The 12,139-nt window shown below is 39.1% G+C and overlaps 1 protein-coding gene across 4 annotated transcripts in view; it reads right to left on the bottom strand.

Annotated features, from left to right (window-relative positions):
• The window catches only part of EDRF1 (erythroid differentiation regulatory factor 1), a 36,960-nt gene that overhangs the window by 10,627 nt on the left and 14,194 nt on the right, over window positions 1–12,139 (bottom strand). For all 4 annotated transcript variants that reach the window (XM_068548743.1, XM_068548744.1, XM_068548746.1 and 1 more), the window contains 8 exons: window positions 10,421–10,492; window positions 9,969–10,119; window positions 7,631–7,819; window positions 7,098–7,298; window positions 5,478–5,696; window positions 3,596–3,819; window positions 2,056–2,214; window positions 1,732–1,881 (listed from right to left, as the gene is read on the bottom strand). In XM_068548743.1, the coding sequence (XP_068404844.1) occupies window positions 1,732–1,881; window positions 2,056–2,214; window positions 3,596–3,819; window positions 5,478–5,696; window positions 7,098–7,298; window positions 7,631–7,819; window positions 9,969–10,119; window positions 10,421–10,492 (1,365 nt within the window). The remainder of the gene's footprint in view (window positions 1–1,731; window positions 1,882–2,055; window positions 2,215–3,595; window positions 3,820–5,477; window positions 5,697–7,097; window positions 7,299–7,630; window positions 7,820–9,968; window positions 10,120–10,420; window positions 10,493–12,139) is intronic.

Below are 12,139 nucleotides of genomic sequence, written 5' to 3'. Positions count from 1 at the left end.
AGGTCTTTAATCCATTTTCCGTTTATTTTATTTATTTATTTATTTTTAAAGATTTATTTTATTGATTAATTGACTGATTGATTGATTGCTATGTTGGGTCTTCGTTTCTGTGCTAGGGCTTTCTCTAGTTGCGGCAAGTGGGGGCCACTCTTCATCACAGTGCGCGGGCCTCTCACTATCGTGGCCTCTCTTGTTGCGGAGCACAGGCTCCAGACGCGCAGGCTCAGTAGTTGTGGCTCACGGGCTCAGTCGCTCCGCGGCATGTGGGATCTTCCCAGACCAGGGCTCGAACCCGTGTCCCCTGCATTAGCAGGCAGATTCTCAACCACTGCGCCACCAGGGAAGCCCCTTTCCGTTTATTTTTGTATGTTACGTGCGGGAGGAGTCCAACCCTATCCTTCTGCACGCAGGTGCCCGCTTGCCCCAGCATGATCTGCTGAACAGACAATTCTTCCCCCAGTGAACTGTCTTGGAATTCTCTCAAGCTTGCTTTTGCCAGGAGGATATTAGGCCATCTGGACAAATGTGAATTTAGGTTGGGGGCCCTCTGTGGCAAGGGGAAAAGAGTCTAGGGCCAGCTCAGAGTGGAAAAAAACCCTCTCCAGTTTCAGCTGGACCCCAAAGGACAGTATTTCCAGGATAAAGGCGTCCCAGAAGTAAACCCACACCCAAGGAACTGCAAGATAATTTGTCTTGGTGCTGAGGTAAGAAAGGGAGAACAACAAAACAATAAAAAAAATATCCCTGAGAAACTATACGCACAAGACTCCTGGCAGGAGCAAGGCAACCTCTCTGAAGGAAGGCGCCTTCAGCTGAGGCCTCAGATTATCCTTAGAAATACATGCATTTGAGCACCAGGATTCAGGTATAAGACTGTTCATAATATTATTGTTAACAGCCTCAAACTAGAACAACCCCAAAGTTCAGTAATCATAGAATGGATAAATAAACTGTGATATATTCATTTAATGAATACTATTGAGCTGAGAAAATGAACAGCTACGTGTATTAACCTGGAAGAATCTCCAAAACATGATGTTAACTAAAAAGCAATAAGCCACAGAAGAATATGTACAGTATGACTTGTTCTATAAAGTTCACAACCAGGTAAAATGTAAACATGCTGTTTAAGTGTTAAAACACAGAAAAGGTACAGACATAATAGAAAATCTGGGACAGTAGTTAATCTAGGTGGTAAAAGACAGAAAAGGTACAGACATAATAGAAAATCAGGGACAGTAGTTAATGTGGGTGGGTACTGAGAGAGACTCAACAGGGAGGGGTACACAGGGGATCCCTGAAGGACTCTTCCGTTCCTTAACCTCAAGGTGAGGTACACAGGGGTTTCCTTTGTTATTCTTTAAACTGTATAAATGCTTCACATACATTTTCTATGTGCTTTTATATGCATGCTCTATTTCACAATAAAAATTTTTTAAAATGAGCAATGCATACTTTAAAATTGGCATAGAACTGTTGCTATAAAGCCTAACTACATTTTAAAAAAATCTAAATAATACACCCAGGCAAACACATAATTTTGCAAACTAAGACCCAATTATAATAGAAAAATATATAGCATAGGAGAGAGGGGAAAAATACCTACAGTCCAAGTTTTTCTCAAATGGCTAAAAGAATAGATGGCATTTTAAATGTCTACAGAAATGTAAGAAAAGCACCAGAACACTTTTAAATGGACTTGGCACTTAACTTGAATCGAAATGGCAATACCTGATTCCTCAGACAACTGTGGTACATGGACGCCAGCCTGTGATGGATGGTTGCAGCTCGGTACTGACAAAGAGGCTGTCGAGCAGACACCAAGTCCACGTCACAGTATTTCAGGGACTTCATCATAGCCTCACTGACTTCTTTTTCAATCTGTGTATTTTTTTTAAGGGGGAGGAAAAAAATGACAATCCCATAATCTTATGTAAGAATTTTAAAAACATTTAAATACTGCTTGTCAACGAAAAGACTATAACAGATGCTCAAAATCTGTCAAACAAAGGAATAAATAAGGTTAAGACTTCTTTATAATTCAGCAAATATTACCTGCTCTTGAGCTTTTCTAGATAACGGAGCATAATCTTGCTGTAGAGTTGCCATAGTAAAATAAGTAGTGGACAATTCCCAATTCACTGAGTCCCAAACAGCTGGGTGTGTGTCTCGTGTTCCCAAGGATCTTAGAGCTTTCAAGTAGTAATCAACAGCCTGCAAGGGAGGAAAGAGGACCGTTGTGACTCAGTTTAAATATACACCATAAAGTAAAACATGCCTCACAATCACCCCAACATTAATTTGAGAGAATTTATAAAAGACCGATATCATGAGTAAAGGAAAAAAGTAAATCAGTGACACAATTTCAATGAAGAAAGTGATTTAAAGTGGACTGCATGTTGCCCACATTTCCTCTCGAGTCTATCATCAGCCCATCTGAGTGTTTTATGACTCATGTGAAGCATGAGGATGCATTTTTTTCGTTTGTTTTCCTTTCTTTCTAAGTGAGAATTACAGCTTATATAACTAGCAAACTAGACAAAATAATCTGACAAGTCTATGGATAAAAAATTTGCTGGGTTTGATTGTATAAAGAAGCAACCCTTCCCACCTCTGTCACCACCATGCTGAAATACATGGTCATTGTATGTAATCAAATAAAATCACACTGAATTCCATCACCCAGCAATAATTTCTACATTTCTGGTGTGTACTTATCCACTTTTTCTGTGTATATGTAGGCTTAAAGAAAAACAAGATCACTTTTTTTTTTTAAGTTCTCTATGCAATGAACATTGCTCACTAACGTAATTTAAACAGCTTCAAAGTTCTCGACTAATGAGTGTTCTTGTACCTCCCCCAACGCTGGATATTACCAGCGTTGCCAAAAAATATTCACAATTTGATTAAAAAAACTTGATTTTTAAATTTCATAAAAGTTTAAATTTTGAAATTTTTCTTACATATTAACCATTTACTTTTTTTTTTTTTTTTTTTTACACGTATGACTTTTTTGTTCAAGGTTATTTGTTCTTCTATTGGGGCAGTTTATTTTCAATGATTCTTAATTGTTCTTTATATATTAAGGGTTTATTAACCTCTGATCTGTCATGTGTGCTCTAAGTATTTTCCCTGGATTGTGGACTGCTTTTCAATTTTGCTTTCTGTTGTGCATTTAAAAAACAATTTTTATGCATTTGAATTTATCCATCTTTTATGTCGCAATTTTTGCTGTTTGTGTTATGCTGCAAAAGTCCTTTGCCATCCCATCAGATAACCGCCTACCTGTATTTTCCTCTGGAACTTCCAGAGTTTCACTTCTCCGTGCCGATCATTAATCCATCTGACGTGCTCTCACTACACCAATGTAATTTACTGATCAATCATCTTTCCCTACCAATTCAACCTGTCATCTTCACTACTAAATTCTCAGTATTCTTAGGCCAGTTTCTAAGTGTTTTAATGATCTGTCTAGTCCTGTGCCATCACCACAGTTGTTAATTATTTTAGTTTTATAACCTTTTAGTGGCACTGTAGCAAAGTGTAAAGGACAATCAGGTGTGAACAGATGCGGTCCAACATGTAAGCAAGTTACCTTATTGTAATACAAGCCTTCTTCTGGAGAAAATTCACGTTTAAATGCATCGCCCGCACCACAGTGCGCCTGTGCACAAATTCGCATGAGTCGTCCCGTGTTACATAATAAAAGGGCAGCATTTGTGGCATCGGCAATTGACTCAAAGTTGTGAATTCCCTTTTCAAAACAAGAAAAGCTTTTTTTCCACAACTGCTGCTCTGCAGTAGACACAGTTTTGCTCACTTCACAAAAAAAGAAAGAAAACAATTGCGTAAGCAGATATCAGCATAAACCCACCACTGTCTCTCGATGAGATGATGAGAGCGTGGCAGTGACAGGACGTCTAGCGGACCACCAGCCACCTGGACCCGCTGCAGCGCACTATTCTCATCACACCTGTGTCCCCCCGCCCCCCGCCCCAAATTCATGTTGAGGCCCTAACCACAAATGTGACTAAGGTCTCATTTATGAGGTCATAAGGTGGGACCCTGATCCAAAATGACTGGTGTTCTCATAAGAGAGAGAGAGACGTCAGGAACACACACAGAGAAAAGACCAGGTGAGGACACAGCAAGAAAGTGGCCACCTGCAAGCCAAGGAGAGAAGTCTCAGAGAAACCCAGCCTTGGACTTCCAGCTCCACATTGTGAGAAATAAATTTCTGTTGTTGAAACCACCTAGTCTATGGCAGCCGGGCAGACTGACACAACACTCGGAGTCCTCTTCTCTATTAACCAGATGATATTAAAGCGGGCAAATAAAAACATCGAGCAAAGCACTATTTTATAAAGATTCAAAAGACATGGTCCCATGAATTTCAAGAGGCACAGTCTGTGTCTTCTCTAATTCTCCTAGGTTTCTGACAACCACTTTTCATACACCTTCACCAACTTCCTCCTCCAGAGGCACCTTAAAAGCATAGGTTCTTATATCTCAATTTTAAAAATGTATTATATACGTATAAATAACAACAACAAAAAGCACAGGGTCTCCCACCGGCAATGACCTCTGTATCCCTGTGCCAAGTACAGCTCACAGATCAACAGGCACACAATAACTTATTCAACCTACCTGCTGTCCTCAGTTTTATCTCAGCCCTTTTGGTTTCCCATGCTGTGTGTACAGCCTCTACAGTTTCACCCATTCTCATGGCTTCAACTATCACCCCTATGTGAATGGTTCCCAACCTATGCCTTGCTAACCGAAAGAGCTCTAAGCACACATTTCTAACTGACTACTAAATCATACCATTCACGTACATGTCCACTGGCTTCTCAAACTCAACATGGGCGCAGATGAATCCAACCCCCTCTGCCTGAATCACTGAAGACCACTCGCTGCTCCTCTAAACACCCATTGGACACTATATCTTTGGCTCCTTCCTAATGTTGCCTACTCCGGTCGAGACATCCCACCTTTCCCACATCTGCCTGCTGCAATCATATCATGTTGCAATCTGCCCAAACTACACCTTCTTCCCACAAGCCTTCCAAGAACACCACAACTTCAAGGAACGTCTCCTTTCCCCACTCCTCTACTGTACGCCATTTGTACTTACAGCATTTTTCAGAGATTTGTATTCATATCTGGCTTCTCAGCTCGGAGAACTATGTCTTAGCCAATTACACATCCAGTATAGAGCCTAGCACATGGCTGACTGTCCAACTCACTTCTGAACTGACCAGATGGAGGATGGAGGACAGTGAAATGATGACTCCCAAGGGGAAATAATGTCTTTTCCTACTTGTATTCCTTGAGAATTTAATAATAAAAGATTCTTTAATAGTGCACCCTTTATGACATAAAATCAAATGCCACAGTTCTTGGCTTGAACCATGTAAAATCAGCATGATTTTCTAAGAGAGCAGGCAATAAAGACAGGACCCCAGAGATGTACTCACCTACTCTCTCACTCTGTAATGCGGCAGCCTGATTCATGTAAAAGACACCGATTTCATTTCTAATGTTACCCATTCTCTTCAATACTTGTATATACTGTTCTGGATTTTGACTTTTTAAGTCACTAAACTGCAAGATTTCATTAGCAGCCTCGTAACATTTACAACTAACTGAAAGTTGACTTTCTAAGTCCGTAGACAAATCAGTTGCCCATGCAAATCCTTAAAAGAAAAAAAAGGAAACATCACCATGAGTCATATGAACACTTCCTCCTTAGTATCTAAGTAATCTAATACTTTTAAGACAAACTAACATATAGTAAAATTATGCTTATACTATAATATGCAATATAGTATAAACATAGTAAGATTCAATTAATACAACTAAAATTTTAAATTTCAAAAGAAAAGATCTCTGAATTTATTTAAAAAACTATATTTTCTTGGGGCATTAATATTGTATTAAAAGAAATATTTTCCTGCCTAAAAACAACTCCCAAGACCCAGATTTTACCAGGTCCACTGCTTATTGGTACAGACCTAAAGTTGTCCACTGATACAAGGTAAACCATTTTTTCCTTTTTAATTACTGGAAACAGTTCTTGAAATAAAGTTCGGATTGCTACAGAGGCTAGTTATGTGCATTAGAGTTTGCCAATGTAAGTTTAAGTCACTGAAGAAGCTGACAGATAAGTTCTCAAAGACTTAAACGTGCCATCTAGTGGAGACTGGAGTAAACTCAGGTGCAGGGCCCAAAAATTCAAGGGAGAAAAAGGGTAGTACTCCTGCTGATAACTTTCAAGGAGCACATCACTCTTACAAAGAAGTACCTTATATGAAATTAACATGATGGAAATAGCAAAAACAAACTAAGGATTTTATCACCATGTCTATTAAAATCAAATGATTATTTGAGAAACTCAGAAGGGGAGAAGGGGAGAAAGAGGGCAAAAAAACCCCACAATAATACATTTCCTCCCCCAGTATACTTCTCTAGATGTTAACAGTCCAAAGTTTTTTGGGATGTGGATTTAAAGTGATACAAACGATTTAAGAGCATAATAAAACAACTCCATGATACATTACAAAAGCACCTCATGTCTCATTTACTGCCCTAATTGCAAGGTGCTTATATAACTGTACTGAGCTAAGAGGGAGGGATACTGCTCTGCAGACTAAATTCTCCTATCTTCCAGGTTTAAAATCTGACAACTCCAAAAACAGACAGCTGTGAACTACATTTAAAAAATAATGATCACTGTATCTTAGCCCTCAGGAACCATTCAAAAGGTGAACCATTCAAAAAGTAATTCATCCACTTTTACCAACTGTTACTCTTTTCAAAAGAAAATCATGGCTTGGTTAGTTGACTAAAGGGTTTCCCAGAAAAACCTTACAAAAAGAGAAGTGTAAAAAGTCAATACGATTGTCTCCAGAGACTATTTTTTAATTAGTTCTAGTTGTATAATTAGTACTTATAAAATACTTCAAAACCACTTTATATACAAATACACAGGATCACGTTCAATTTAACATTAAGAAATGATGAAACAAAACAGCAATACCGAAACACTAACATTGCTAGCATTTTTCTGAATCAAACGATGAGTCTCACTGGCATACCTTGACAACTGGACTCCCTGTGGAGGCTGTGTAGTATCTCCTGGTCTTCTTTTGTTTGGTAATTAAACTCTTCAAGGTGTGCCGCTCTATTATTTGCATTCTGGGCCAGCATTAGTTGGATATCACCACAGAGTGTTAAATATTGAGAAAGAAATAGCAGCACTTCAGAAAGCATATTGGTGCAGAGGCAGCAGTAAGTATCTATGTGGAAAGGGTAGGAAGGAGAAAAAACACAGCATGTTAAAAATGAAGGAATACAGTAAAAATTAAGAAAATCTGTTACCAGCTGAAAGCTTTGTACCACTGTATCTAAGTTTATTTTATGTCAGATATCACATATGACTTCATGTATTTCAAAATGAAGCAATGCTAAACCAAAGTGGAAAATACTAGGAAACATACACAAGATTAGAAAAAAAAAATTTTAATTAAATTTAAAACAGAAATAGGATTAAAATTTCACTGTGATTCAGATGCCTTCTCCATTCTCTCCTCCCAATGCCTATTAAATATTTTCATTTATAGTGACTTACCATGGCTCTGCAAAGCTAATTTAATGTATCGTAACGCTCTTCCATATTTCTGAAGACTCATGGCAGCATCAGACAAAACATAATAGGCCTTTGATGACTTGAGAATCAGCTGGAGTTTCATTTTATGTTGCCAAGAACCAGGGATCATTCCAGACTGACTGGAATAATTACCCTTCTGAAGGGAGCCCACTACGACATGAGGGAAAAAAGGCAGCACATTTTATTTGAATATAAGTCTCACTGTAAAAAAAATTTTGCTTCTTGATAAAAACACTCCAGGCCTAGGTACTATTAACAGCTACAACAAAACTGGTAAATACTGTATTTTACTACTTAAATGCAATGAAGTAGAATAGCAGTGTTTTGACATTCTCACTTGGGATTTCCAAAGGCCTGCTTCCCCGCAGCTGTCAACTCTGTCACTCTTTCAGGGTCACTAACATAACTAAGCTCATAACTGACATCTACGTTCTTTCTCTAGTCTATGCATCGACCTGCCAAAAAGTTCACCTTCCTAAAGCACAGCTTTAATCACAGTGGAATTCCTGTTCTACAACATTAAAATGGCTTCTCACCATTTATTCAATCATGTCTCAGCATCTTAGCCCACTTCCTAAGCTCCATTTTTTTTAGTCTTACCTCCTTGTACTCCACGCCTACTCTCCACCAACCAAAATCAAGGTGCAGCTTGTTGCCTACATAGACCCTGTTTCCCCTGTATCCCATCTGGGTTTACTGCTTCCTCCACCAGGAATACTTTCTAAAGTCCAGCCCATTACTACCCACTTCAGCCAACAAATGACCACTTCTGTGCCAAGCACCGTGCTAGGCACCAGAAACAGTGACATGAAGTTATATGGCCTCTGTCCTTGAAGACCCCACAGACCAGGGGTGGAGATGGGCCAATAACATAAACCACAACAAAATATATTAAGTGCAATGACAGAGAGAAGAGCAAAATGCTGTGGGAACCCACCCCCCATCATCTCCCAGCTTCAAGATGTCTCATTTTTTGATCAGCTCCAACACTTGAGTCTTTCAAAGCAATGAAAAGTACTTAGTCTCTTATGGTTTTATTTGTGCATGTATTTCTTTTTCCTCTGCTACTATATGCATTTTCTGTGTGTGAGGCATTGTGAGAAAACCAAAGATGAAGAAGATGAAGTTTTGCTCACAAGTGTGTTCGTGTGTGTGTGTAAAACCATTAGACACAGCTGACGATGACTAAAGCGGGCTTCAGTTAAGTGCTCACAGGACAGAGTGATGAGGGAACCAAGGAATTCTGGGGATAGAGGTGAGGACGGAGACCTTAAACAAGAGCAGGATTTTCAACAGCTGAGATAGGGAGGAAGGAGGAGACAGAAAAGGCATTTCAGAGAAGAGAACACCATGAAGGAAGCAGAGAGACAGGGGTCTCAAGTGCTGGTGTGGTCCTCCTCACTGTGGGGAGACTCAGGCTGGCACACAGGAAGCACTACATAAATGCTGGGGAAATGAATCCTGCCACGCACGCTGCCCCCCGCCCCCTTATGTTCATGAAGGGAAGAAAAGACCTTTTAGAAAGCACTTGATACTATTTTAAACATACAGGCTTTCAAAGCACTTTTTAAAATAACTGAAACCGATTAAAAAAAACAAAGGGAGGGGGATAAGGTTGGAAAAAGAAACAAAACTTAGATTAAAATAAACGAGAAATTCAGGACTTTGACTTCAAAGTCCACATGTTCCTCATGAAGTGATGTTCTTGAGGAACAAATCAGACCCTTTATAAGTGACTCTTGCAGCTTATTCAAGTGCCGTGAGGGGACAACGGCTACCACTCCTAAGGTGCTCATTATGTGCACAGTTCTAAGCACGTTACATACATTAACTCACTGAATCCATGTAACAGCCCTTTAAAGTAGGGACTACTATTGTCTCTACTTTGAGAGAGAAAACAAGGCTCAAAAAAGTCAAACAACCTGCCCTAGTGAAGCCGAGATCTGAAGCTGTGCGGTTTGGTTCCGAAGTCCTTGTGCTTAAATCCCTGACTGCGTCTACTGAAGCGGGGCTTTCTCAGGAGAACCCCACCGCGCTGAAGGCATTAGTTCCTCACAGCAGGTAACAGGAGGAAGCAGGTTCCTTATGTTCTTCTTAGAACTATCTATAAAGGATCAAAATTATCCTGTTTTATTTTATATTTCGAATGAAAGGATATCTTCCCCTACTTTCCATTCACATGCTATTCTTTCTCTGAATTCCTTTCAATGAATGCCTTAATTGACCTAAGTCTGCTGTTGAAAAGGCCTACTATATTATTCCACTGAAAAGGCCTTATTTGCACTTCAATTCAACTTACTTTTGTCCAAAAACAAGGCCATCTGCTTCTCCAGACCCTCAGGACCCCCCCTTGTGGATTCATCTTCATATTTTAGTGGGATTGGGGTGTTGGGGTCAGCGGCAGGGAGGTCACTTTCTTTTTTGATGCTGCTGTCCACAGATTTTAAACCCTTTAAAAGAAGAGAAACATTTACTATACATGTCACTGAACACCAACTGGAAATTAAATATCAAGGCAATATCTGGACTACTAGATACATTTAGGAGAATTTAAATTTTGAAAACAGACTTTAAAAAACTACTACATTTGACTTGAAAATTAGGAGACATTAATTTTCAACTTATGCTTAAAGGGGGGGAAAATCACAGTAGAATATCACTCAGAATAACATTTAGGCACCAATAAACAAACACTATTTGCATATCAAGTACAAGTTTTACTGAAACGGTGCAGTCTACACTGAAACTTACCTCCAGAACGTAGCTAAGCACAAGTCTACAGCGCTCTTCTGTGTCATGGCAAACTGGAAACGCACAACTGGGCTTCAGAAACAAACATGTAAAATTATTAATATGCACCAATATGCAAATTCCATCTCCTGGGAATTAGTAAAACTCTGCAAGTCAATAATTTTGTAATTTTCTGTATATTCAGCTTAGTGAGGTATCTGACATTTTAAGGCTAATGCACTGTTTAATTGCAGAGTAAACTGATATAATCATCAACAAAAATCTTGCTTAAAAACATCTTCCAGCATACATGTTGCTTTAAGTACTTAAAATTCAAAAAAATAATTCTATTACAACAAAAAAAGCAAGAATGGAAGGAGTAATGTTTTAAATAAATGTATACCTAATCCGATGGGTGAGCTTGACTCCTAATCAGCACTGGTTCTTGGTAACACACAGTTAACAATATCAATTTAGCAATAAGTTAACAAGTATTGCCAATGGTCTCACTGTATAATTTATATACTTAATTAGGAGGAGAACCAGTTAATAGCCTCCATCTACTAAGTGATATCATGTGTAAGAGCTTCTGCGAGGCATTCCATTTGGTGAATTTTATGAGGCTGGAATTACCATTCTCGTTATACAGAGAAGTAAACACAGATGTTAAGTAATGTGTTCAAGCACTCAGTGAGCGAGTGCTGAGGCCGGGGCTCTGGAGCCATGCTGTCTGTACTTCAAAAAGTACTGAGATAAGGCAAAGCTACCACGAAAGACATGTTTATATGAATACTATGACTGTATTTCTGAGTGCTTTCAATATTGATAGAAAGTGCTGTCTCTGTAAAAAAAAAAAAAAAAAAAAAAAAAAATCTGTAAGCATACCATTCTCCAAATGTAATCGCGTTCTGTTACAATGCAGTTTCCCAAATACAGGTACCTTTTACAATCAATGTTTTTGTTTATAATCAGAAACATTTTTTTACTGTACTGCAAGGTTCAAGCTGCAAGTGCACTAAAATTCAGAAAGATGGTTTATGAGAGACAGAAAAAAAGGCAGTGGGGCTAAGGTAAATGAGAGGAGAAATGAAGGAAGAGAAGGTCAGAAGGACAGGCAATGTTTTGGGGTGACACAGAGGTGTCCTCTAAAAACCTATCTGGATATAAAATTTCCAACTGAAAGTTAAACTCAGAGCTTAAGAGATTATCTATAAATATGACAGGAAAGTAATTATAGTTTAGAAAAATGAAACATAATTACACTGTCTAGAAAAAGATGGATGGTATGACAGTCAACACAATCGACATCAACAGAAACCAAAAGGGCAGGAAGCTCTTAGGGTCTATCGGGCTGTGACCGGAGAAGAGACACGTCCAATCCAGCTGACATGGCCACAGTCACTGAAAAGTACCGTCCTGTAGTTCAGGGACAATGTGCCAGATCTCTCCACATATGGATCAATGAGCCACCCGTATGCTCTGATTCTACGTTCACCAAGCAACCTATACATTCAGTCTCCCAGCAACACAGCAACCGGGAAGAAGTACTGTGGTGAGCAGCCAGGGCTGCACACTGGTCACTGTAAAGGAAAATCTCCCACATAAAAATTAACATATTGATGTGGTTTACACATCAGCCCACCATAGGTCTGCATGTGGATCAGTTACCCTGGGACAATTATAAAACCAAGTTTCAGAATTCATAGAGCTAATGATTATTAGACCCTAGACCGTAAAAGA

This window comes from Eschrichtius robustus, chromosome 7, assembly GCF_028021215.1.
Source record: "Eschrichtius robustus isolate mEscRob2 chromosome 7, mEscRob2.pri, whole genome shotgun sequence".
NCBI classification, from domain to species: Eukaryota; Metazoa; Chordata; class Mammalia; order Artiodactyla; family Eschrichtiidae; genus Eschrichtius; species Eschrichtius robustus.
The sequence above is the reverse complement of the archived record's forward strand: the minus strand, read 5'-3'. Positions and strand labels throughout refer to the sequence as shown.